Source organism: Ammospiza nelsoni, chromosome 2, assembly GCF_027579445.1.
Source record: "Ammospiza nelsoni isolate bAmmNel1 chromosome 2, bAmmNel1.pri, whole genome shotgun sequence".
NCBI lineage: Eukaryota > Metazoa > Chordata > Aves > Passeriformes > Passerellidae > Ammospiza > Ammospiza nelsoni.
In genome coordinates this window covers 58,223,501-58,235,923 of record NC_080634.1, presented here as the reverse complement: position 1 = coordinate 58,235,923, position 12,423 = coordinate 58,223,501, and the positions used below count along the sequence as shown (strand labels likewise).

General features: G+C 42.1%; 2 protein-coding genes across 9 annotated transcripts in view; both read left to right on the top strand.

The window, feature by feature from the left end:
* SLC25A30 (solute carrier family 25 member 30) overlaps positions 1–2,850 on the top strand; it is a 32,676-nt gene extending 29,826 nt beyond the window's left edge. For all 5 annotated transcript variants that reach the window (XM_059466557.1, XM_059466554.1, XM_059466556.1 and 2 more), the window contains 2 exons: positions 327–407; positions 1,211–2,850. In XM_059466557.1, coding sequence (XP_059322540.1) covers positions 327–407; positions 1,211–1,252 — 123 coding nt within the window. In that variant the 3' untranslated portion in view covers positions 1,253–2,850. The remainder of the gene's footprint in view (positions 1–326; positions 408–1,210) is intronic.
* A 1,998-nt stretch (positions 2,851–4,848) lies between these two features.
* Positions 4,849–12,423, top strand: part of COG3 (component of oligomeric golgi complex 3) — a 30,732-nt gene continuing 23,157 nt past the window's right edge. The window contains exons 1-7 of one of the 4 annotated variants that reach the window (XM_059466297.1): positions 4,849–5,059; positions 6,906–7,052; positions 7,567–7,628; positions 9,266–9,431; positions 10,270–10,344; positions 10,465–10,557; positions 10,852–10,977. In XM_059466297.1, coding sequence (XP_059322280.1) covers positions 4,892–5,059; positions 6,906–7,052; positions 7,567–7,628; positions 9,266–9,431; positions 10,270–10,344; positions 10,465–10,557; positions 10,852–10,977 — 837 coding nt within the window. In that variant the 5' untranslated portion in view covers positions 4,849–4,891. Of the gene's footprint in view, positions 5,060–5,298; positions 5,500–6,905; positions 7,053–7,566; positions 7,629–9,265; positions 9,432–10,269; positions 10,345–10,464; positions 10,558–10,851; positions 10,978–12,423 lie in introns of those variants that run through there. The other 3 variants (XM_059466298.1, XM_059466299.1, XM_059466300.1) reach the window with 3 other exon arrangements.

Here is a 12,423-nt window from a genome sequence, read left to right as displayed (position 1 = left end):
CTGTTGACTGAACAGTCCAAGTCACATTGTCCAGGGAAATCCGAGGTCCAGAAAGCAAACTGAAATATTTCAAGGGGCTGCCAAATGTTAGCTACAGGTTTACATGCAGCAAATTTCAAGAGGCTGTCAAATGTCAACTGCAAGTTAACATCTAATGAAATGTATTTCTTTATCCTGTCAGACAATAAATATAAATTAAGGTTACAGGACTAAGCCACCTCCTTGTCTGGTACAGTCTTGTTAGCTGAGATGCTGTCTGGGTTTTTCACTAAAAAAGAATTACATAAGTGTGTTCTTATGTTTTTGTTTGTTTTTCTTTTCCCTAGACATGGAAGAATGAAGGCTTTTTTGCTCTGTATAAAGGTTTTTGGCCAAACTGGTTAAGACTTGGTCCTTGGAATATCATTGTATCCTTTCCAGAGGTGTGCAAAACTACTAAGTTAGCCATACAACAGCAAGTATTGTTTTTTACAGAATTACTCAGTGTGGGAAGTGTCATATCAGCACAGATAGTCCCTTTTTTTATGAATGGAAAATTGTGCAGTTGACAGGTTTTTTTTAAGTCTGCTTCCAGTTAGATTGAATTTGATTCACACAGAGTCAAGACTAAAATATGATCTTGCAAAATAATACTGTTCTTCCAATTTCATGCCTGCCCATTTTCTTTGTTATGAGCCTACTTTTAATCAAAGTTACCCAGGTGAATGAGGAGTGGGGGCTATTTCCAGAACTGAGGAAACTGTGGCAGTTACTGATGCAGTCTTTTTGTTTATCTTAGTCTCACAGTTTTAGCTTTGTTTCAGGAGCCAACTGATCAGAGCCCTGGGAAGTGGGTTGGTAGAAATTGTTTTGCAATAAACAAACCTTCTTAGCCCATCAAAGCTAAGTGATTTAAGAGTCTTAAGGGCTTTTGCAGTATTTTTATGGCAGCTTTTGCAGGACTGCCTCCTTAGTCCTGGGTTTACGATCCTGAGGAAGATGGATGGGAAAGTATTTTGTATCACCAGCCTTTAAGCAAGTTTCATTGTTCTCCCTAGTATTGTGTAAAAATGTAGCCAACCTGCAGCATGGCAAAGGAAGGAACAAGGAGTGCTCCTGTAGTGGAAGGAGTGGAACACAGTTGCACACAGAAGCAGCTAACCTTGAGTAGTGAAGGGACCAGTTTTCACTGCATGAACAAGAAAGAGTTTTCCTTAATCAGCTGTGCCAGTTCTTTCTGACATATGAACAGCTGAAGAAATTGGATGCCTGACATGCTGAGCTGAGTACAGAATTCTGCTAATGTACTGTCAGAGTTTAGAGCAATGTGCAAGTTGTCTTGAGTGTTTGCTCTTTATTGTCTGAGCTGCTGGCCAAAGGAAGAGGTCACTGCAAGACTGAATGAGAAGAACCTGGAAGTGATTTCAAGGCGAACTGGCTCCTGTAACCATGGTTTGTGCACGTGAGTCAGAGGATGATGTGCACTGTTTTTCAGACTGAACCAAACATGGTGGAATACCTTCTGTCAACTGTTTCAATGCTCTTGAATGTAAAGATCTGCAATGCAACTTTGTGCATCTGAGTCTCAAAGCACAGTGTTTTATAAAAGTTAAAGAAAAGGTATTTTTCTTTATTTCCATAGATTTCCATAAAGGAAGGAAAAGAAAAATATTTCTGTAAAGGAAAAGTATTTCTGTAAGGGAAGATAAGCAGAACTGAGGAGTTGGGCTTTTCCTGCTTTCAGAAATGTATACAATTTGATTTATTGTAATAGCTCAAAGCTTCCAGTTAACCGGAAGTGTGAAAAGACATCTTTGCTGGCTTTCAGGTTGGCAAAATAACTACTGCAGTATAAAATCTGGTTTTGGTTTTGAAGCTTTCCTGTGTTCTAAGTCCTGAGATGTCTGCATAATTTTCTGGGAATAATCCAGCTTCATTAGCAAGTGTGGTTGCTACAGTTGACAGTTTTGCATAGCTTGAAGAAAGATTTTTTTCTTCCATGTATAATTCTTGATTTCAGCATAAGTGCTTCTTAAACATATTCATATGGAAATTGCTAGTAGGAATGAAGTTCAAACAAGTTCATGCCCATCTGCTGATCTTGCAGAGAAACTTTCCATGCCTCTTCCATCCTTGAGAAGAATTACTGGTTACTGGCTGTTTCACACTGTGCAGTCAGGCTCTCTCATGTGGGTGCCTATGTGACAAGAGCCAACCTCTCCAAAAGTAAATCTCCTATAAAGACTGCTTTCCTCCTTTAAAAAGACCCCAAGTCCAGAACTAGTGAACACTTTCACATACCAAAGATGCTCAAGTTGCTGTTACATGCAAGGAAACAGTTGATGTAGAAATCAATCACAGCTCCTATAAACATTACCTTTAGGCTTAAAGGTATATCAAAACTTCAGGGCTGTTAACTCAACAGTTATATCACACTTCTTAAGTGCTGTGTTGAATTCCTGGAAAAAGGAGTATGTGAGATGCAAATTGCAGGATGGATCTTCTGTGTTTACAGAGGGCAGCAAAGCAGGATCCATAGCTTTGGATTTTTGTGGCCTTGTGTTAATCTTTTACACGTTTTTCATAAAATCATTCCACTTAAAGAAGTTTCATTGAGATATTAAAATTGCTGTAATTACTTAAAATTACTAATTTTGAATTCACAAATAGAATTTTTAAATGCACAAGGCACTTTCTTTCCTAAGGTAAAACATTTTCTATATATAGGGGTATGCTGATGTGCAGTGTTTCCCCTTACAACTGTTTCTGTGCTTTGATAAAAAGTGTAAATATTTTTTATGCTGTGTAAGAAAAGTATATGTTTTTCAAGCCTATTAAAAGCATTAAAATATAAAGTGTGATGACTTAGAACTGCTTTAAGTTTTGAAGTTTCAAATACTTTGAGAAGCTTGCCAATTTGGAGTGACAGTAACTGCACTGTACCAGTTAATCTGTGGGGAAGCTGCAGAGGTATAAATGGACAAGATGGACTGGAATTGACTGCTAAGTCCCAAAGGCACCAAAACAGTGAAATAGGAGCTCAGGATCTCAGCTGAATGTGAGCCAGAGTGTGCCCAGGTGCCCAAGAAGGCCAATGGCATCCTGGCCTGTATCAGCAGCAGTGTGGCCAGCAGGAGCAGGGCAGGGACTGTCTGCCTGTACCTGGCACTGGTGAAGCTGCATTTTGTTATAAATGAGAGCTTGATTATGCCAATATTCAAGCAGCAATCAATTTATTAATTAATATGGTAAAGTATGAGCAATACAGCACTGGGTACAGTGGGGGATGTTTTCCCTCCAACTGCACACCAATAGTTGAGGCTTTACAGGTTTTTATAGGGGTACTCATAAGCTTACTCATAAGCAGTTTCTATTCCAATTTTTACTCATCAGCAGTTTCTATTCCCAATTTTTAAGTCACAATTCTATACACTACTGTGATTTAGTTTTTCTCAGGATGTATCCCAGAAAGGAGTATCCCCAGATGGTGGGGGTCCAGCTTCTGACAAGAAGAAAGATGAATCCCATCTGGTAAAGTGCAGCTCCCCAGATGTGGATCCACCTTTTAATTGCAAAGACTATAAATCTCATAACAGTGATGTCTAGCTTCCCTTGGTTGAAACTATAAATCCTGGAGTTGATGTTCATCTTCCTTTCTCAAGCTGTTTTTCTCTGCTTTACTAAGGCATGAGATAAGCATATTTCCTTTATATATATTCCAATGCTATAGTTTCAAGGATACAAGCAATATTCTAAAATTATACTTCAAAAGGTTCTTATTGCAGAACTCTTTAAGGATTAACTACAAGCAAAAAGCAACATCCTTAACACTTTAATTCCAATGCTCCTAAATCAACTAAGGTTAATTGCAAACAAAAGACTGGTTCAAAGGCCTTCTTCCATGCTTTACTTTCCTCAGTTATTATTAGAATTTGCAACTGTCCCACTATCGCTCTCCACACATATCACAATCACAAGTACACACATTGCCTGTATGTACCTGACACGAAACACAGCTTTGTATTTCACACTTCTAAATCAACTTAAGACATATAGAAGTAAATTGTGAACAAAGGATAGGTTCAAAGGCCTTCTTCCATGCTTTACTTTCCTCAGTTAATTATTAGGATTCATCTTTATAACTATCCCATGGTCGGTTTCCACACATATCACAATCACAAACACACACGTTGCTGTGTGTACCTGATATGAAGCACAGCTTTGTATTTCACAATTTCAAGTGCCCCTCCAGTTCTGGGCCCACAGTTTGGGAAGGACGTTGAGGTGCTGGCGTGCATCCAGGAAAGGGCAGTGGAGCTGGGCAAGGGTCTCGAGCACAACTCCTGTGAGGAGGGGCCAGGAGGGCTTGAGGTGTTCAAGTAGGGGCAGAGGAGGCTCAGGAGGGACTTTACCACTTCTAGAACTGCCTGAAAGGAGAGTACAGCCAGGTGGGATTGGTCTCTTCTCCCTGGAAACCAGCGACAGGACAAGAGGCCAAAGCCTTAAGCTGCACCAGGGGAGGTTTAGGTTGGACATCAGGAGCAGTTTCTTCTCAGGAAGGGTGGAGTCACCGTCCCTGGCGGCATGTAAGGAATGACTGCAGGTGGCACTCAGTGCCCTGGTCTAGGTGACATGCTGGAGTTTGGTCACAGGCTGGCCCGGACGGTTCGAGATTTTTCCCGGCCAGTCTGCGATCCCGTGGATCCTCCCAGCCGCCAGGGGGCGCCACCCGCCCAGCGGCCCCTCGTGACGCCCGTCTCTGCCCCGTGCCCGTGACGCCACTGCCACGCGACGCGGCGCGGCGCGCTCCGAGCCTCCCCCGGAAGCGCCGCCCCGCTCCCGGCGTTCCGCTGCGCTCCGGGCGCCGCTCCCGGCCCGTCCCGGCCCGGCCGCCCGTCCCGCCGCCGGCAGCATGCTGGAGCCGCCGCCCGCGGAGCCGCCGCCCGCGGCCAGGGACGTGCGCGACCGCCTCAGCCTCTGGGACCGCCGCCCGCAGCCCACCGCGCCGCTCAGCGACCGCCAGACCGACTCGGTGCTGGAGCTGAAGGCGGCGGCCGAGAACCTGCCGGTGCCTGCCGAGGTGAGGCGGCGGCGCTGCCCGGGCCGGAGGGGCGGAGGGCGGGAGCGAGGGCGGGAGCGGCCGCGGTGCCACGTCGCCAGGCGGGCGGCGGTGACGGCCCAGAGCGGCTGGGCCTGCGGGGCCGCTGCCGGGCTCGGGGGGCTCGGCTGCGCTTCGCGTTCTGGGTCGCGCCCGCAGCCGCGCCCCCAACCTCCCCTCTCCCTGCCTCGGGAGGGCTCGCTCCCTGGGAGCCCCTGCCGCCCTGCCTGGAGGGGTTGGTGAGGCAGCGGTGAGAGCTTTCCCCGAGAATGCACCGGCTTTCTCTGCCCGCCCTCGCCGCTTCCCTCAGACCACCAGCATTTGTCCTGCCGAAGCTGAGAACTTTAGCCGTGAAGTTAATTCTTTTGGTCTTAAAGCGATCCTTGCTAATGCATGGCTCCTGGCGCCAACGTTATTTCCTGGTACGAATTGCAGGCTCTCGACTGAACTGAGGAAAGCCAGAAATAGGGGTGAAGAGGTTAATAATTTGTCAGCACCATAGAGGACATGGTCCCCCATGGTGTAAAATTCCCAGCTCTGACAAGGTGATTACTTATGAACGCTCCCTTGTCTGCAAAGGGAGGTGGAACAGAATGCTTGCATTCCTAACTGCACTTTTCAGGAGAGGGTTTGTATTTAAACAGGATCATAGTGTAAGATAAGTGCCATAAAATCAGCAAAGCCTGCTCTCAGCAAGTGTCTGAAAGCTCAGAACTGCAAAAGGGAGAGTGTAAAGCCATTCCTTCCTCAAATGCACCTGTTTCATTTAATCCTTCCTGGTTGCTTTTTTTTTGTGTAAGCAGAATGTAAAAAGTAAATATTGGCAGGCATCCAAAGTGATTGTAGAAGGATGTCCTGCTGCCAGAGGATGTTTTTAAGGATCTAAACCAGCTTTGCAACAAGGCAGGTACTGTGTTTGCCAGTGAGGACAACAGCAAAGCCAAGACATTGAGTTCTTCAGAGACCTGGGACAGTGTTGTGTCAGCTGTCCTGAAACAGCAGGCTCTGATGGATTCACCTTTCCCTCTGTATTAGACACCAGAGGAACCCTGGCTGCCCTGCTGGGGTCAGCCCTCTTTTGGGTGGAGAGGGGTGTGGAAGTTGGACAATGTCTGGCAATCTGTTTTTTCTCAAGTAGTTGAAATACTCTTTTTCTGTTGAACTAATGCTAGCAGACAGGGAATATTTTACTAAACAAGTTGTTTTCTATAGAGATACCAATTTCTAGAGAGATAAGCAATATTTTCTGGTTTTACCCTACTGATGTTCTCAGAAAACATAAAATTTATCATCATGTAATCGAAGAGGGTATTATATTAGTTAAGTGTATATAGTAGTATTTTTCTTTTTGAATTAATTTCTCCCCTATAGGCTAATTAATAGTCTCTGGTCATACTTAAATACAATTTACCTCTAGTTAATTTTTTCCATGTTTTCCTTGCTTAAACAAGATAATTGTGGCTAAAAAATAATTTCTGTTCAACAGAGCTATTCCTTGTCTTCTGAATAAATTATGGCAGCAATCTTGAATTTTCCTTGAATGTCTGGCAAAAATCCCTGACAGTTCCTGTGTGGTGTTTCTAAGTGTATGGATGCTGTAGTTGTCGGTGTAATGGTTGGACTCAGTGATCTCAGAGATTTTTTCTAAACTTAATGTTTCAGTGATTATCATATTGATAGGTAGAATGTCAATTGCATTTTTTTCTTCAAAAGTAGAAGCCTGTAATTTTCTCATCTTGCTGCTTTGGATTGCATTATGGTTGAGCTGCAGCTGTGAAGGGATTCTCAGTGAGTTATCTGACCAAAGTTTGTGGTGTTCTGTGAGCAGCTGCCCATCGAGGACCTGTGCAGCCTGACGTCCCAGTCGCTGCCTGTTCTGCTGACAGCTGCCGTGCCAGAGTCCACAGAGGATGTCCTTCTGAAGGGATTTGCAGCACTAGGGATGGAGGATGAAAGAATTGAAACAGCACAGCAGGTAAGTGAATGACCATGAAGGTGCAGCGATCTTCAGAGAATGTTGTTGGTTTCTGTGTGTCTCGCCTAGCTTTTGGTGGGTTTGCTAAATCTTTTGGGCTGTGTTCAAGATGCATAGAGGGGAAAAAAACACTGAAGTCTTAGCTCTGAAGTGAAAGGTACTTTTTGCATTTGGAGTGGAATCTAATGTGAGAATAAGACACCCCTTCAGTAAAGTGGTGTTGCTCTTGAAGTAGAAGAACCTCCACTATCTAATGTGATACCCTTGTTCTTGTGCAAATAAAGCCAGATGAAATCCAGTCTTTACCATTTTAACTCAGTGAGGGAATAGAATGGAGTATTTCAGTTGGAAGGGACCCACAGTGAGGAATTAGTTTCCTAGATTAATAACTGAATTCTGAAACAGCTCTGTTTTTAACAAAAGCTCATCTTCATTTCATAGATCATAGATTTGATTTTTTTTTAATTGATTGCATGTGATATCTATATTGTTCACACCGTAAAATCTCTTCTAGTTCTTCTCCTGGTTTGCTCAGGTGCAAACACAGATGGATCAAGATGAAGGTGCCAAGTATAGGTACGTGCTCTTCCTCAGTTCTTTTCACTGTAAGCAGTTCCACCCTGAAGGACTTCATCTTGTCCATTAATGTTACCACATGTTCACATTCAGCTGGTGGGGAGTGGGGGAATGTGCTGGGGCAGCTGAGGCTTTCCAAGGCTGTGGGCTTCACTCCCAAAGGCCACTGCCCAAGTGGCAGAACAGTTAAGGGGATGCAGATTTCCTTCTGAACTGCCCAGCATATTTAGACAGGTGGAAATTAGTTTTGTCTTACAGACAGGGCTGTAGACAAAGGCAGTTCTAGAGCTTTCCTATGATTTTTCAATTTTTGCTGGTATTGGAATGTCATCCTCTGAGGGCAAGACTGTGTAAGCAGATGTGGCTGGAGGTCATTTCTGTTCTCACCATTTGGCTCATCAGTGACTGTGGTTGTCATTCTGTCTCTGCATTCCCTGACACTTTGCTCAACTCTGGTTTTGAGTCTTGCCATTCTCATCTGTTTGTGTGTAACTGACTTTTCCATCAGGCTCAGCAGAACCCCTTTCCACTGACTTTGACAGTTACTCCTTGGGAATCTGAAGTACAGCTGAATGACTTAGCTAGATCTGCTTGTGGCTTTTATAGAAACTGGCTTCTGTTTTGAGACTTCACAAACTTGCCCTTGGCCACAAGGAAATGCTGCTGTATTCCCTCTTCTGTTTTTCCTCTGCTTTTCTTTGGGCTGTTTCTTTCTCCTTTGCTCTGACATTTGAGGAGGTGACTTTTCTTAAAAGCAGAGGGTGAGGCATGTACTGATCCTGTGATCTGATTGTTAAGAACCTCCAAGGAGTTCTGGCTTGCACTTTGTCAGTTGGCATGTTTGTAATGGTGCACACAGGTGCTCAAATGTGGATGCACAGTGGCTTGTAGGATGGCCAGTATGCTGCTGTCTGCAGGAGGCTAAAGGTGCAGAAGGAAAATGAATAATTTCTTTGCCTGTTGCACATGGATACAGGGAATTGCATTACTTGCCTCTTTGTACATGGTAAAGCAGAACTGAAGTTTTAGCTGACATCCAAGAGTAATTAATTTTTAATATGCTTTAGATGAGCTGAATGCTTGACATCTAGTTATCATTTAGAGTTTTTATCTGCATTGAGCCTTGGACAAATCTGGTGACATTAGACACCAGATCTATTTAATCTAAGCCTCTTTCAGTTCTCACAGTAAGTTTTGAATCCTCTAGATAATTTCAGCCACTGCAGAAGAGAAAAAGTAATTTCTAAATGGAAACTGAAAATGAGTAGAAGAGACCCAAATTAACATGCCTGTTGGGAGCAAGGCAGGTAGAATTAGGCTGCTTGCAGAAGTCAGTGTGTTTGTGCTGCCCATTTAGGCAGTATTCACATGCTGCAGACCAGCTGTGGTGCAAGCTGCTGCTTTCTAGGTAGGCTTGCTGTAGAGAATGTCAGGGAAATGCAGTGGCTATTCCAGACCCTTCAGCTCTGTTATTTCTGAGGTGGTGAAACGTGCTTATTGTGCACTCTTGCTTGATGCAAATGACCTCCTATTCCTAGAGAGAGAAAAGTGGTGGCAGTGTCCCTGCAGGCAGCTGGATTTGCAAATACACAAAGGGAAATTTTACTTCTGTTATCTGTTGATTCTCTTTTTTCTAGACAGATGAGGGATTACTTGTCTGGCTTTCAGGAGCAGTGTGATGCTATCTTGAATGATGTGAATAGTGCCCTTCAGCACCTGGAGTCACTGCAAAAACAGTATCTTTTTGTGTCCACAAAGACAGGAACGCTGCATGAGGCCTGTGAACAGCTTTTGAAAGAGCAGGTAATTTTTGATGGAAGGATTACTGGGAACTGCTTAGGCATCTTAAATGACAGTTTCTTTTTCTTGGGCTGGGAAAACGTGTGAGCTGTGATAACAATGCATCCATTTGCTTTGGACCTAATTTTTTGGGAGTGTTTCACCTGAAACTGGAGTGTCAGTATGTGTCAAATATTCAGTATTTGTCAATATATGCTTTAATGAAGAAACTTAGCTGAGGGCAGTTTTTGTAACTGATGCCTGACAAGTGCAAACTGTACTGGAATTAATAATTCATATCATTTACAGAAATATTTTGAGTTGCTTTCTGCAAGATCCCTGAAGCTGGGAGCTTATTTCCCAGATACTTTTTCTTTTTCCTGATTTATCACTGCTGCAACAGTGATACAATGGATGTTTTTATTTAATAGTCAGATTGGATATGAGATAGTCAGATTGGATATGAAAGAACTTTTTAAAACTCCAATCCTGAGATACAGGATTTTTACAATTCTCTGTAATACTGATGGCAGCACTGCTGTTTGTATGCAGCATTTTCTGTGGGATACTGACAAACCTGTAGTATATATTATTTTAAATACACTACTGAAAATAATGTGTCAGTCTCTGGCAAAAGAACAAGAAAGCACTGCTGTATTCTGCATTTTTTGTTGTACTTGATTAGTTGCAAGTTTCTTGGAGCTATTGAACAATGGTGTGTGCTGAAAGCTGAAAGGGAGGCTTAATAATATTATACACACATGTGTGTATATATATATATATAAATATATATATGTATGTATATATAGTTAAGCCATTTGCTAAGTTGATGATTTTCTTTTATTTATTGTTTCTTTAATAGTCAGAACTTGTTGAGCTGGCTGAAAACATCCAGCAGAAACTTTCTTACTTTAACGAGCTGGAAAATATCAACACTGTAAGTATTATTAATTGTTAATATTCTTAGAAAATGAAAGCTTACTGGTCTGTTGAACTTAGTCACCAACAGTAATGTGCTTAGGTTCCTTACAATGATGCTTTGTCTTGTTTTCCAAAGAAATTGAATTCCCCTACGCTGTCCGTGAACAGTGAAGGATTCATTCCCATGCTGGCTAAGCTTGATGATTGTATTGCATATATTTCATCACATGTAAGTCATTCTGTATTTTTGGTTAAATTGTCACAACTATGTGTTCATACTTTTGTAATGTTTTTTTTTTCCCCCTATAAAAAGTTTTCTGTGCCAAATACAGGAAAAAGTTAAGGATGGTGCTTTATAAATGTAGGAAATTTTTATTGAATATACTTTTTATTCTGCTTAATTCTTTTGTAAAATACTTCTTTTAGTTTGTACAAGCTGGCTAGTTATGTGAGTATATTAAGTTTTGATAAATTTTTGACTCTTACTATTTCTATTTAAAATTGATTTTTTTCTTTCTTTCAGCCAAATTTTAAAGACTATCCTGTATATTTGACGAAGTTTAAACAATGCCTTTCTAAAGCTATGCACCTTATCAAGACATACACTGTGAATACACTACAGAACCTCACAACCCAGTTAATGAAAAGGGTAAGGTGAACCAGCAAGTGGGAAGTAGAGCTGTGCTGAAATGTCTATTATAACATCAAAGAGTTCTCTTTTTATTTTTTTGAAGGTGGGATGTGTCAGCAGATTTTTGTGAAAATAGGTCAGGGCAAACACTATGGTGTTTGTGTAGGTTGTCCAATACTCAGCCAAGTATGACAGAGATCTAGTGATCCAAAAGATTTAAAAGTAGTAATAATTAAAAAATGATGGAAATTGAAGATTAAGTCATTGAATAGAAGTAGGTGAGCAGTAAGCGAGTGAAGGCCAGGGATGGATGAAGAACTGTGTTAGAGACACCAGATGGCCAGACAGTGGCTTTCCTGAGCCAGAGTGTGCACTGGAGCTCTGAATTGTCTGTTGGTGTGTTGCCAAATGGGGAAGGTACACAGGAGAAATAGAGGTACTGTGGTGTTTTGTTTTGGAGGTGGATTGCTTTGGAGACAGAGAGAGATTAAAGGGAATACTTGAAAAAAGTGTACAGGAGCTGGGTGTTACTGGATGGTAATTGTAAAGCACAACTCTGAGTTCATACCATGATCATTTCAGTATTACATTCCAGTAAGTATTCTTGGGTGCTCTTGGTCATGTAAATGTTTATTCTGCAGTGGTTTGTGTAGCTGCAGATAACAACTGTGCCAGGTTCCTGTTAGTTTTGCCAGTATTTTTTGTTTCAATTTAAAGTGTTGACAGTGATGCTAGAGTGTCCCAGGGAAGAGACACCCTGTCCCAGTGTTTACTCCCCCTCACTCCAGGGAGATGTAAGCATAAATGTGAGCAGGGAGGTGTTTTTGGTCTCATTAAGATGTTGATAGTCTCATGCTGCAATGTTCTGGCAGAGCAGAAGGGAGAGGGGAATGTCTCTTCCTATGCACTTTCATTCTTTCTCAAAATAATTGTTGTGTACTTTGTGCTCAGTTCTACTACAGACAAACTTAGTGTCCTGAGGGATAATCAGTGAAACTAAAGATACTAGAATTGAGAACTGGCACACCAGAAAGAAAGGAATTTTAGGCAGTGTTCATGGAAACTTGTGGAGGAGTACTCGTGGAGTGAAGATATTAGTTAAATGGCATTGAACATTTTTTTGTGTTTGGTACCAAACTAGGTTTTATTAAAAAAAAAAAAAAGTATCATAGCTTGGTTTGATGCCAGTGGATTGTTCTGACTGAGCTGAATTTAAACATCTCTGATAAGCAGCATGTCTACAGAAAGAAGTGTGTAACCTAATTTCTGAATTTGAATTGCTGCTTAGGAGTTTTAAGTCAGGAAGAATACGTCTTTTAAGAGTGGGATGACCTTTTCCTTCCCATGTACATGGGGGTTTTGTGGATATCTTGTATACTTTGAAACATTAAATGTCTCCCTCTGCTAGAAGTGCAGTACTGGACCAGTGTTTTTTAGTTGTTGTCAAGTGTTGAGTTTTCCTAT